Genomic DNA, 14,260 nt, shown 5'->3' on the forward strand with positions numbered 1-14,260 from the left:
TATGTTTGGAAGTAGTAAAATGGTATCATAGTTACTAAAAGCATCAAATTACGTTCATTCTAATGTTTCTAATGTTACATCTGGGTCCAAGTAAGTTCATAAACCTTAAGTGTCTTTTGTCTGTATTTGGTAATCATCTGGTTTGACGGAAAACAGATTCTATATGTTTAAAGTCTGTCTAGTCAAAGAATAATCTAAATTGTATTAATTTATTGTATTTTGTATTAATTTTGGGAAGTTATGGCCTAGTGGTTAGAGAGTATGACTCCTTACCCAAAGGTTGTGGGTTTGAGTCTCGGGCCAGCAATCACACGACTGAGGTGCCCTTGAGCAAGGCACCAAATCCCCAACTGCTCCCCGGGCGCCGCAGCATAAATGGTTGCCCACTGCTCTGGGTGTGTGTGTGTGCATTTTGGATGTGTTAAATGCAGAGCACAAATTCTGAGTATGGGTCACTATACTTGGCTGTATGTCACGTCACTTTCACTTTTTAAACCATTTGATATTAATTATATTTAATAATAAATATTATTATCATTTATTTACTCATTCACTGGCTTACTTACTGTTATTTCTTTCACCAAAATAACAGTTTCAAATATATTACCTACATAAATATTAATGATAACTTCCACATCATCTGTCTGTTTTTTTAATCTGAAAAACATAGTAACCATATCTATTTTAGTTTTCTCTAAAATACCACTTTTTACTAACAGTTAAACAGTTACTAAATTTAAACTGTGGTAGCATGGTAGTTGCCATTACTGTAATGTAATGTAATAAAATAAAATTCTGGTAATCCTAAAATTCTGGTATCCTAAGTCTGTTTAAATTCTGTTAATGCTTATTTTAGTGGGGTTTTTTTTTTTTTTTTGCTTTACCTGATCAACCATAACCGTGGTGTTTTGGTGGAAATTAGTCTATTTTACATTTTTTGCACAACCGAGGGAAACGTTATTGAGTATTGTTGTACTGTTATGAGTCGTCCACGCTGTACATCTTCCTCTGAGACATAGCTATTTTAAACACGATGAGAACGTGAAGTTTCTTTTTTCCTAGAAACATTCCCCCCTCCTCAGGATCACAGTCAGATGTTTCTAATATAAGCCCACTTGGGGGCCACATTCCGCAGAGTTTATCGGTTTCGGTAACTCAAGAGCACGCTTATCTTACGATGACGGTAAGTGTACACTCATTTCAGAAGAACATCGCTTTATAGGTGTCTTGCTCGACTTCCGTGGCGTTAAAGAGGCTCGCATTGGGGATATTTGGGAAATAACGAGTTTTCCGAATGAAGCCCAGTGAGTTTGGTCACACCCTTTGATTTGTCTCGCCCCTCGGCCTCGGAGGAGGATGAATGTGCAGCCAGAGCGCCATGTTGAACACACACAAGCCCAGCACTCTTAACACTACCGTCACATCAACACACACCTCGACTACACCGTGTCTCAGAAAATAAAGTTTCTATCTCTCTCACACGAGTAGTGTGTACTTATGCCGGGTGTTACCTCCGGTCATCATCGGCACAGGAGGTTTGGTAAGTTACTGGTTTTGTTTTCTAGTCTTATCTCTCAGTGTGGCGATATCTCCGCCGAGCACTGCACACATTTCGGCTTGAGCTTTAAGTAATTCTGCATTAAACACTTTATTTAAAGTGAAATGCTATGATAAAGCTCGATTTCCTTCACGGTCTGAAAGGAATACGAGTGATATTTAATTAAATTAGCAAGTTAGTCGGCGCATAGCCACAGTTAGCTAGCCTAAACGGCTATCGTTAATATTTAAACTCACTTTATAGCGTTTAAAGAGTCGGTGATATTAAAAATAAAACGCCAATCCACCACAGTCTGGATGCGCTGAGGCTTACAGCATATTCGGCAACATTATATTAATGACATAAATTAGTTTAGTTTTTAAAAAGTTATCATAGTTAACGAAAACTTTCGTCGTGGTTTCTGTAGCTTGCTAACGTAGTTAGCAATTAAACGGAAACGTTCTAAAGTCGTTAATGTTACTTTATACATTTAAAAATATACAAGGACCGTTAAACCCAGGTTTGTTTTGTATTTTGGTCCCTAGCTGTACATTTTTATTAGTTTGGTTGTGCTAAAGTTGGCTCGATAAGTTACTTCAGTACATTTGTAACCGGCCTTGTTTGGTTAAACTGCTGTTAACAAAAACAATACTATTTGTGTTTGTGTAACGGTTATGTTTTTGTAAACTCAAGATTTTCTATTCCTTTCCGTAATCTTGCTCCATTCGGTGCATAAACTGTAAGTCTATTTCGTCTAGCTATAGTGTCTTAAATAAATATTTCACCACGACTTAACTTTGGTTTATTCAATCCGTTCCTGAGATGTTCACCAAACACTTTCTGCTCTGTTTACATTTATGGTGTTCTCAGATTAGTTTGTCGACAGTTTCTCTGTGAGATTACGGTCTATTCAAAAACCCGCTGCTTAAATTTTGGTAAAGATGGATTTGTGGTTTGACGCGTTTGTTTTGTCAACACTACAAAGATTGTGGACAGTGTGACCAAAGCGGTTTTGTCCCCATAACACGGAGATTTCTCACAGTTCCTCCTCTGATCTCTTGCTGGACACACCCGTGATTGAGGGGAGCCGTGTCTGTGATTTCTACAGTTTTTCAGTTTTCAATTTCTGCTGCATATGCATCTTCATCTTTTAATGTTTTGCTTCCTGTAATTAGACAAACTGTGTCTCTGGAGGACAGCACAACAAGAGCCGATCATCTGCCTTTATTTAGCCACCAAAGTGGAGTTTACCTTTGGTCACGTCTTTTCTTTCTGATTTATTGCTAGAATATTCGATACATTAGATGTCGAGAGCTTTCTGTAGCATTATGTATAGGAAGTGACAGAACTGGCTGGTTTACCTGTGAGGAGAAGCCCATTCTCACAAGTGCTGGCTTATATAACATCCACCTTTTTCAGTTCGCCCTGCAGGGCTGATTTCTATGGAGTAATTCAAGAGATGTGTGCATTTACCCCCTAATTCTCCCTCTTAATTCTTGTAGTGTTTAAGCATGCAGAATCTTAACGCCTGCTTTTTCTTCGCTGCTGGATTCGCTCTGTCACCTCACACCCTTCCTTGGTGCTTCCACAATTGATCCTTAAAAACATGAGACATGCTGGCACTTGCCATGCTCGTCTTTTGTTTGGATTTAGTCTTATCAGGGTTACCTGTCCCTTCACAGCTCTGCAGAACTTGTTGTTGGTGATTCTAATGCCGGATTAGTATTCATTGCATGGGTGTCATGCGCATGGCAAATGTTGGGAGGAATAGGTCAAAGCAGTTGCTGTGTGCAGCAAGGTCACCGTGATTGTTTTTTTTTTTTTTTTTTTGCAATTATTGTATGGCCTATGTTGTGTGGGCTAATTTTCGTTTTGGTGCCTGTGTGCACTTTGCATTAGGGTTGTTTTTTGTTCTCTTTCTCTTCTGGGAAAATGAGACAAAAATATTGAAGACCTTTTCTGTGCTGCTCATATTGTTTTCCAATCAGATGTGGTCTAGAATGAGAATTCCCCTCCCCCTGTATTTGAGTAGCCAAATAGTGAATGAATACTCAAAGATGTGTCATAATTAAAAAAATAGAGTACGTTGTACCCAAACCACATGTTTCAATACAAAATGCATCAACACAGAAAAGACAACTGTCAGTCAAACCATCTAATGGGGTCTTCGGATTTTGTATTTATTTTTATTTTGTGGGGAAGTTGTGGCCTAGTGGTTAGAGAGTTTGACTCCTAACCCTAGGGTTGTGGGTTCGAGTCTCGGGCCGGCAATACCACGACTGAGGTGCCCTTGAGCAAGGCACCAAAACCCCAACTGATGGTTAGAGACTTGGACTAGTTACTAGAAGGTTGCAGTTTCGAGTCTCAGTGCTGGCAGGAGTTGTAGGTGAGAGGGAGTGAATAAACGGCGCTCTCTTCCACACTCAATACCCATGGCTGAAGTTTCCCTTGAGCAAGGCACTGAACCACAGGGTGCATAGCTGCCCACTGCTCCGGGTGTGTGTTCACTTCTCACTGCAGTCTGTGCACTTGGATGGGTTAAATGCAGAGCACCAATTCCGAGTATGGGTTACCATACTTGGCAAATGTCACCACTTTCACTATATTAATAAATTAACTTTTTTGCTGATGATATTAAGAAGTCTCCAAATAAGTAATTTTATTTTTGAGTGCACTATATTTACACAGTCTAAATAAATGGACATATAGAACACCTTTATTCAACTTTTTAATAGTTTTCTCATGTTAGAACCTTGCACATGAAACATTAAAAAAGGGACATTCAGATAAGTTATCAGAATTATTATTGGTAATAGTAGTATTTTTTTTAAACACATTGCAAGACCTTACACTATTTCCAATCAACGCATATTTATTTTACAATGTGAGTATGCATTGTGTGTGTTGCTGCTAATTATTCAAACTAAACTTACTATATATATATATATATATATATATATGTGTGTGTGTGTGTGTGTTGTCAAAAGACCTAATACTTCTGTACCAAGTCGGTACTAAAAAAATGAAAATGTCACGGTACCAGGTTTCTTTATAATAATAATAATAATAATTCATTACATTTATATAGCGCTTTTTCTAGACACTCAAAGCGCTTACATAGACAGGGGGTATCTCCTCATCCACCACCAGTGTGCAGCATCCACCTGGATGATGCGACGGCAGCCATAGTGCGCCAGAACGCCCACCACACACCAGCTTACTGGTGGAGAGGAGACAGAGTGATGAAGCCAATCAGCAGATATGGGGATTGTTAGGAGGCCATGATGGTCAGAGGCCAATGGGCAGATTTAGCCAGGATGCCGAGGTCACACCTCTACTCTTTTCGAAAGACATCCTGGGATTTTTACTGACCACAGAGAGTCAGGACCTCGGTTTAACGTCTCATCCGAAGGACGGTGCTTGTTGACAGTATAGTGTCCCCATCACTACACTGGGGCACTAGGACCCACACAGACCACAGGGTGAGCGCCACCTGCTGGCCTCTCTAGCACCTCTTCCAGCAGCAACCTAGTTTTCTCAGGAGGTCTCCCATCCAGGTACTGACCAGGCTCAGCCCTGCTTAGCTTCAGTGGGAAACCGGTCTTGGGCTCCAGGGTGATATGGCTGCCAGCCATGTACCGGTGGTACCGAGTACTTGGTTCTTGACGAATACAGCGCTATGATTTCTGCGAAGCAGAAAATGTGGACGGAATCTCAAAATCCAGTCATGAAAATGAAACTTACATTTTAATATGGTCACGGATTTTGTCAAAGTTAACATAAATTAATCGAATCAAATCTCCATATTTACCAAAAAATAAAATGTTTAAATTTCATTAAGACAAATTAAATTTGGGTTAAACTTGTTTAAGTTTTAAACTTACTGTTTTTCATAATTATATTACTTGTAGAAAAACTTTAAACACAATTGTAAATAAGTATAAAGAATGGCATTGGTTTTATTTTTAGTGATAAAAAGTGTGTTGCTGCTAAGTAGCAACATATTGTTAACCAAATACTGAAGGAGATTTCGAGGAGGTAATCAACAGTTCTCAGAATAAGGAAGTTCTGTAGTGATCTGGTGTTGATAAAACACTGCCTGTTCCCAAAAATACATTTTATAGCAGCATTTCCATGTAGTGCAAGAGTAGTGTTATCAAAACTATTTTATAGAAGCAGATCGGGTCCTTTTGAAGCATTTACATCTTTTAAAGTGTCCTAGTATTACTTCAGCTGATTTCCTGGACCGGTTTCATGTCTTCTTGAAGTAGAAAAAAGAGAGCCAGTGCTGCTCATAAGACTTGCTATGCTCAGTCTCTGGTGCTGCTTCAAGACCGATCACTGAGACTCCTTGATATTGGCAGGACATTGCCAGACCTGTTCTTTTAGTGTAGAGGAGGCCATCATTACACAGACCCGGGCCTGTGTGCTGGCTTCCTGGGCCCCCGTCACAGTGAGAGCTACTGGAGCTTTGTTCCGGTAGTGATACAGTTGCCCCTCTCTTCCTCTGATGTGCTGGGCTTGAACTGGTCATTAAAGCAGCAGATGTTTCATTAGGCCATGGCTGTATTCATGTGAATGCAGGCTTGGGGGAGCGGCAGTGGGGGTTGCTCGTAAGGCAGCGAGCGATCTATTGGCCCCTCCGCAGGAGAGCAGGAGTCACATATCAGTAGCTTTTAATGAATTTCTGGGATGGGTTGAGATGGTTTCTTGGCGATTGAAGTGTCATGGTGTTCTCAGGACAGGAAACTTATATTTAGTATGACTTTGATGCTTCATTTGTGCTGAGTTCAAGCATAGACTGACTTTACATGCCATATTGTAATGGAGAGTATGGTATGGTGCAATTACTTTTGTGAAATAAGATGTCTTCCCACATGAGTGCTGTGTTACCGTAAAAGATGAGTAATAGGAAGCGCTTCACACACTAAGCCGCCCCTCTGTGTGTACACAGTAATGTTTTACTCCACGTGTACCTGGGTGGTAATGATGTGTTGTGAACAGCCGAGATAAATTTATCTATATCTGAATTGTGGTATTAACTGAAGGAGCTGCAAGTGTAGTTTGGTAATGGACCATTAAACTTCTGTATGCACCTTGTGTAATTCATCATGGTTATCAGCACATCACTTTCTTTTTGTGTAATGTTTGTGGAAAGAAAAACGAACAGGATAATTGCTTTTACTGTTTTTCATGTGCACTAGATTGTATACAGTCTAATTGTTTTGCATCTGTTACTAGCTTCTGGTTTGAACCTTTTCCGTTTCTGTATGACATTTTGGTTTTGTGTTTCAGGTAATGGAGGAATTCATCGAGCTGGCTTCCTTCAGTCTGTGGAAATGGTTTTAACAGGCACAGAGTAACAGAGAAACCGTTGAAACCGAGATTGTGTTCTAACTATTACACAAGACTTCTTTTTTTTTTTTTTTTTTTAACTCTCAAGGATTTGAACACTACACGCCACCATGCCAAGCTCAACTATTCGGAGACAGATGAAAAATGTGGTAAATAACTATTCAGAGCCAGAGAAGAAGGTCAGGGAAGCGACTTCCAATGACCCATGGGGCCCTTCCAGTTCTCTGATGTCAGAGATCGCTGACCTCACTTACAATGTGGTGGCATTTTCAGAGATAATGAGCATGATTTGGAAGAGGCTGAATGACCACGGAAAGAACTGGCGGCATGTGTACAAGGCCCTGACACTGCTGGACTACCTGATCAAAACGGGCTCCGAGCGAGTGGCCCTGCAGTGCAAAGAGAACATCTTTGCCATACAGACGCTCAAAGATTTCCAATATATCGATCGGGACGGCAAAGACCAGGGCATCAACGTCAGGGAGAAGTCGAAGCAGCTGGTTGTGCTACTGAAGGATGATGACCGTCTGAAGGGTGAACGCTCTCAGGCCCTGAAGACTAAGGAGCGCATGGCGCAGGTGGCCACCAGTGTGGGCAGCAACAATCAGATCAGCTTCGGCCGTGGCTCCAGCCAGCCCAACCTGTCCACCAGCTACTCAGAGGAGTATGGCAAGTCTGAGGGCTCACCTGCATCATATCATGGATGTAAGTTTCTTTAGCTTGTTAACTTGCTAGCCAAGTTAGATTAGCTGATCAATTTTTCTTTTATGCCAAAGATCATTAGGATGTAAAGATCATGTTCTATGAAGATATTATGTAAATTGCCTACTGTAAATATATCATCTTAATTTTTGATGAGTAATATGCATTGCTAAGAACTTAATTTGGACAGCGATAAAGGCGATTTTTCTCTTATTTCTCAGATTCCAGATTTTCAAATTGGTGCATCTCAGCCAAATATTGTCCTGTCTTAACAAACCATACATTAATAGAAATCTTATTTATTTAGCTTTCAGATGTTGTATAAATCCTAATTTAAAAAAATGGACCATTATGACTGGTTTTGTGGTACGGGGCACATTTAATGAACAAACATGCAAGAGGTTAGTGTCATCTTGTCACTGTAGGATCCCTATAACACCCACAAAAATTTGCCATCGGCTGATGGGTACTTTTGGTGCGATGAAGTCATGTTGGAAAGATCATATTTACATGTTGAACGCAGTCATCATTATGCGTGGAAAGCTCTTAACTTTATTTAAACCCCCAGTTTCCAGTAGCTGGTATTGTACAAACATGACATAATATGTAGTGATGCACCGAAATGAAAATTCTGCGCCGAAACCGAAAATTTAGGATGCACTTGGCCGAAAACCGAAACTGAAGCCGAAAATGGCTTCTTTTAAAAACGTATATATATATTGCTTGGATTTAATGGATCTGAATTGAAAAATCACAGTATAATAATCAAACTTTTATTAACAGTTACATAACAAAACATAAAATATTTTTTACAATAAATATATATAATAGTTATTCTTCAAGTTTTATGTTCCATCAAATAAAATAGTTTTTTTAAAAATTGTGCAAAAAAATCCACAATTTTGGAGATTTTTGCAGAACAAATGTTACATATTGCAACTTTGGTGTCCTCTCGTATAGGGCTGTCACTTTTGTGAAAAAAAAATCCTGTTCGATTTTTGAGACATAGGCAAAGTGTTCATTGAATCGTTAGTAAATTGCCTATATTTGGCGTTGATCCATTTTTCAACGCCAAATATAGGCAAATCCACCGACAACTAAACAGGCATTAGGGCGAACGTAAAGAGGGCGTTTGAGACGCGCACAAGTCAGCAATGTGGACTGCCATAACATCAATGAAAAACATTACTGAAGGCTACATTGATATTATGCACTAATAGGCTCTGTGTGTGCGTGTGTGTGTGTGTCAGAACCTGCAGTTGCTGTGTGACGCGCGTTCGCTGCGAGTGTATAGTGACGAGCTGGACACGCTCCGAGAGAAGGCCGTTAAAATCGATTCCCTGTTTTCGTTTTCGAAACTTGTGTTGGTTGGTCCGATCGATTGTGCAGCTTTTGTGACAAGCTTTTTTTGATTGTGACAGCCCTTTGACATGCTTAATCTTTGATAGGCAGACGCGTGATAACAGCTCTACCGTGAGTGAAACCTAAGCGCTTGCTCACGGATGGGAGGGGCGGGTGACATTCATTTTCGGTTTACGTTTTCGGCTGTTTTTTTTATTTCGGCCCGAAACCGATAATGCCATTTCGGCCGAAAATTTTCGGCGGCCGAAATTTCGGTGCACCCCTAATAATATGTAACTATTCCATTTACAATGCATTTAATAAATTAAATGCAAATATAAAACAAGCAAAAACACACCTAATGCACTTTCATTATACATAATTTTCTATAAGAGTTAATAAATCTTGCTGAATTTTTGCACTCTGACTATTGTGACTTGAATGGACCTGAAGTTTTGACTTCTAAACTTTTAAATACTAACTTTCCCTGGAGGACTTGAACACACCATGTATCTAGTGCCAAATTAGGAGTCTTTTTTGCACCAATTGTCCGCTGACTTACAGATTTTTTTTTTTTAGTTTCAGGTTTTGATTCCATCCAGTAGGAGTATATCAAACATGTTTGATATTTTCAGCTGATTTTACAACACATTGTTTTAATTTGTAATGTGTCTCCTAGTAACAAGGCACATTTTTCTTCGTGAGTTTATGATTGGAATGAATTCAAAGTCTGCTGTTGTGTGACCCTCAGTCGGTAAGTGTATGATGCCTAGCGTTTTAAAAATCTGTTCAGATTTTAAAAGTTGTGTAGTGTATTTCAGACTTAAGATGTTTGTTCATCTTCGGAACACAAATTAAGATGGTTTTGATGAAATCTGAGAGCTTTTTGAAACTGAATAGACCGCAAAGCAGCTACCATGTTCAAGGCCCGGAAAGGTAGTGAGGACTTCATCAAAATAGTCAGTGTGACATCAGTGGTTCGACCGTAATGTTTTGAAGCTATGAGAATACTTTTGTGTGCAGCAATTATTTAACAAGTTCCTGTATCGCTTGTCAGTCTTTGATGCACATTCATGACAGTACCATGACTTGTATGTGCGTTCCTTTGCTTGCGAACAAGGTGCAGCGCCTTCGGGTTATACATCAGAATTAGGGCTGCATGATATTGGAAAAAAAACACACATTGCGATATTTTGTTTTTCTGTGATTTTATATATTGTGATATGAAAAAGAAAATCACCAGATGACTTGAATGGTTCTATTTGGGGAAAAAAATAAATGATGGGGTGATTTTGTAGGTGAGTAAATGAGTATAGAAAATAAACAAATTACAAGCATAGATAAAGAACAAAGATACGAAATGAACAGTGCTTTACATTTATTAGGCAAGTCTAACAGTATTCAGGTACAGAAATTGAAAAATCGAATGTAAAATAACACTGCAAAGCCTTCACTGTATAAATTAAACCTAATAAATCTGTTAAAGTTAAAAAATTCTCACATCCATTATCTTTCTCAATTGTTTACCTTCAGATAACCCACAAGTAACTGTGTTTACAAGGATACTGGCAGAGACATGCATTTTGACAATTTTGCGCATATGTGTCATTAATAGAAGCGAAAGTGAACTGAATTCAGAGTTCACATGCATCTGCTTGGCTCTCACTGTGTGTCTAGCACTGGATGTGAGTGGTGCAGTGCGATGAAAGGAAATGGCCTACCCATTAATATCATTAATGCTGTCTACACTGGATGGGGCGTGACACGACATTAAACTGATACCGTGTTCTATTTATGACGTACTGACACAAAGTTCATATGATTTTAATGGTTGCTTTGTCGACTCCAGTGTAGACAGACTTCAGCTGCGGCGCACCACGGCAGATGTCTCGTCCTGTGACACTGTGTCTATGTGTGAGCAAAGAAAACGGTCAGTATGCGCACATTGCGACACGATATCGATGCTGAAATTAAATATCATGCAGCCCTAATCAGAACGCCGGCTCCTGTGCATCACATGATGACAGAATAAAATTTTTGGGTGAACTATACCATTAAGACTAGTTTAAGGGTCAGTTTTTTTGTTTTGTGTGGTAGGTTAGCAGGGTCATTCGCTGTAGCTCTTGGACTGAAGCTTTTTTTAATGTTACAGGCTATTGTAATTCTTGAGGACCACATTAAGCCCTTTACCGACAATAAAAGGTTGGTAGCCTGCTGATCTTTTCCTATTATCTCTGAAATGTTGTTGTTAATGCCAACAACTAAATCTGGGCTGGTGTGGTTGTAAAAGAGTCAACTTTGTCGTATTCATTTTGAGAAACGCTGCACACCTGGAGCTCAAACTGCATGGTGCAGATTCTTTACGCTGCAGACCAGGAAACTGATTGTCTGCTGTTACCCTGCATGAGACACATCCTCTCTTGTGCCTCCCTGCAGCACTCCGTGGCTGTACGTCTGCCCTGGACATTCCCTCAGCTGCTCCCCATTCCCTCAGCTCCTTACAGGAAGACAGAATTCCTGAACTCCCAGAGGTATTTTGCTCTGCCCTGTGCTTCACGGAGGAAGTTCAATATTTCTCTCTCCTTTTTTGCTATTACCCCCTGCATCTTTTATACAGTGTTAAAAAAAGAATTTGATAATATGCTCGAAGTCAGCCAATTATTTAATCATAATCCAAAATTTCAAGCTCAAAAAATTTTCAAGCCGTTGAAAGTAAAGTGTCATTTGTGACCTTCTCCTAGTGTAATCAAATGCATTAATGTGTTGGATTAAGGAGAAGATGGAAAAAGTGTATGGCGAGCTTTATTCCATGAAAGAGGGTGTAAACGGCTGAGTCAGTAACAAAAAGGAACAATTTGCATTCCTCTGCTAGTTTCCTGGTATTGTTTCTCCAGAAAGTGTAAATGGGCTGCCAGTCACATGTAATTCACACTTCATCAGACTGAGGAAAATTAGGATATGAGTGCAAAACCTTAAGATGTGATTTTGTTGGTTTATAAAATTAATTCAGTGTTATATGATAGAAACTTTTTATTTATAATGATATTCTGGCATATAGTTTTCTTGATCTAGAACCACCGATCATTCTTTGGTCTGTCTTTCACTGATCATGTAAGTTAAAGCAATAGTTCATCCAAAAATTGTAATTATAATTATTTACATACACTGATGTAGTTCCAAACCTATATTTGGCCTCCGGGCACAAATGAAGACACTATTACCTGTCATTTTTGTTAATTAATTTGTTTGTCTATGTAATCACTATTTTCAAGCTTAAAGCACTAAAAGGACGTTGTAAAAGTAATCCATATGAATCGAGCAGTTTAAACCAAGTCTTCTGAAGAGATTGTCACTTTATATGAGCAGATCAAATGTATGCTTTTGTGTATAAACCAACACGCATGCATAGATCTTGTCAAATAAACATTAGCTTAAAAATTTTGGCTGTCCAGCCAAATCCTAAAAATATATGCTAAAAATTATAGACCCTTTTCTATGAAAGAATCGCGATGCATTCAGAAAATCTCAAAATCGGTGTTGAATAATTCCTTTATTCGTGATGCACCGATTTATTTTCCCAGCCCTAATGCTGTGTATTAGTTCTGTAGTCATGTGAATGTACTGCTTATAAAACTGCTGACGGAAAACCTCTGAAACCTTTTTAGTTTCTTAATTAGAAACTGCTTCATATGAAGTCATCATCAGATGTCAAAACAAGCATTTTTCCCCTTGTGCACACCTTTTGTCGTTTTAAGCTTTTGCTTACACTGAAGACTCCCCCATTATCAGTTTCATGTACATTAAAAAGCTCATTGTGTTGGTAAACTGTGTGTAAGACATTCACAGGTGCACATATCCAAGACAGGGTATTTAAAGCTGCATAACTGTGAAATGTCAAGCTGTTTACCATTTTTCTTAGATCCTAGGTTTTGTTTTCAGAGCAGTGGATGGCACCCTCTTGGCCAAAGGACAACACAATAAACCAATAGCTCAGGAAAGATCTTGACCTTGTTTAACCCCATAACTGTCACTCACATTTTTGAACGTTGACTTTGTAGTGCACGATCCAAACCAAAGTTTTATAATTCATGAATGAAAATATTTTGTAACATATTGATGTACCATTAACATGGAAATGCAATGTCTGATTTTAAAATGGGTTTTAAAGGATGAATTTTGAGATTAAGTTTTCAGTCGATATATAATTTCTGATGATTTCTAAGATGTGATAGAGAAAAAGGCAACAAAGTCTTTTTTTTTAAACAAAGGTCAAAACTCCAGTTATAATTTAGATTTTTGTGGGTGCACTCTTGTCGTAAATTAATCGATTACTTTTCCTACATAATTTTTAACAAAAAATATTGGTAAAATATATATTTGGGAGTCTTAGACCTTTCCAACAATATATAGTTTGTCAAGATTAGATTTAGAGTCCCACAGAGGGGACGGGTGACGGTTAACAGGTTTTAATAGATTCTGGATGCCTTTGTCAACCAACATAATGCAGCCAAACTTTGCTCATGTCTCCAAACTGCAAAAACATTGGTGCTTTTTTTTAATACTTTTGTTTATGCTTAAACCATGGTTACAATTTGTTAAATGAATTTGACAAACAATGTGACACCAGTTATTTTCTTTGAAAATAATTTTGGCCACATTTTGAAACATTTCAAATACAACTGAATATAAATTTCAGATATAACCGATATAACTATTGGACTATGTAGTTAAACACTTGACTATTAGTTAAAGGGGCTTTATGTAAGTTTTTGGCTCTACCAAAGCATCAAAATACCATAATATGTTTGCCGCTATTTAAGAAACATGCTAAGTTAACGCATTAATGCAACAGTCAGTTATTCTCCTTTGAAAATGTGAGTTTCGGGGCGGAATGTCGGTCTTTGTTTTGGTTTGTATAACCCGCCCCCTGCCAGTTTACCCAATTGTATTTCAGCACCCCGGGTTGCCAGTTGGTGGAAAACACAGCTCATTTAATTCATCAAGTGCGCTTGTTCCTGTTTGTGTTGTTAATCTGGCAACCTCCTCAAGAGGAGGGGCTAGGTGAAAAAAAAAAACGCTATTTAGAATTTGGTCTGCAATACCTAGTTCAACCACTCGGTGTCAGTCCTGCATACACCACCTTTAAACACCCTGCTTTGTTTCAGACAGTAACGAAAATTACCAAATGCTAGTTTGCAATAAAAAAAACACACAAAATAAATCAAAACAACCCGGATTTATTAAAGGGGTCATATAATGCTTTTTTTAAAGATCATTTTTGTGTATTTGGTGTAACAGAATATGTTGACATGCTTTAATGTTTAA

The 14,260-nt window shown here is 38.6% G+C and overlaps 1 protein-coding gene across 1 annotated transcript in view; it reads left to right on the forward strand.

Annotated features, from left to right (window-relative positions):
- Positions 1-1,291: 1,291 nt before the first annotated feature.
- The window catches only part of epn2 (epsin 2), a 29,751-nt gene continuing 16,782 nt past the window's right edge, over positions 1,292-14,260 (forward strand). The window contains exons 1-2 of the mRNA XM_059558285.1: positions 1,292-1,540; positions 6,833-7,597. Of these exons, the coding sequence (XP_059414268.1) occupies positions 7,003-7,597 (595 nt within the window). The 5' untranslated portion in view covers positions 1,292-1,540; positions 6,833-7,002. The remainder of the gene's footprint in view (positions 1,541-6,832; positions 7,598-14,260) is intronic.

Source organism: Carassius carassius, chromosome 1, assembly GCF_963082965.1.
Source record: "Carassius carassius chromosome 1, fCarCar2.1, whole genome shotgun sequence".
Lineage (NCBI taxonomy): Eukaryota > Metazoa > Chordata > Actinopteri > Cypriniformes > Cyprinidae > Carassius > Carassius carassius.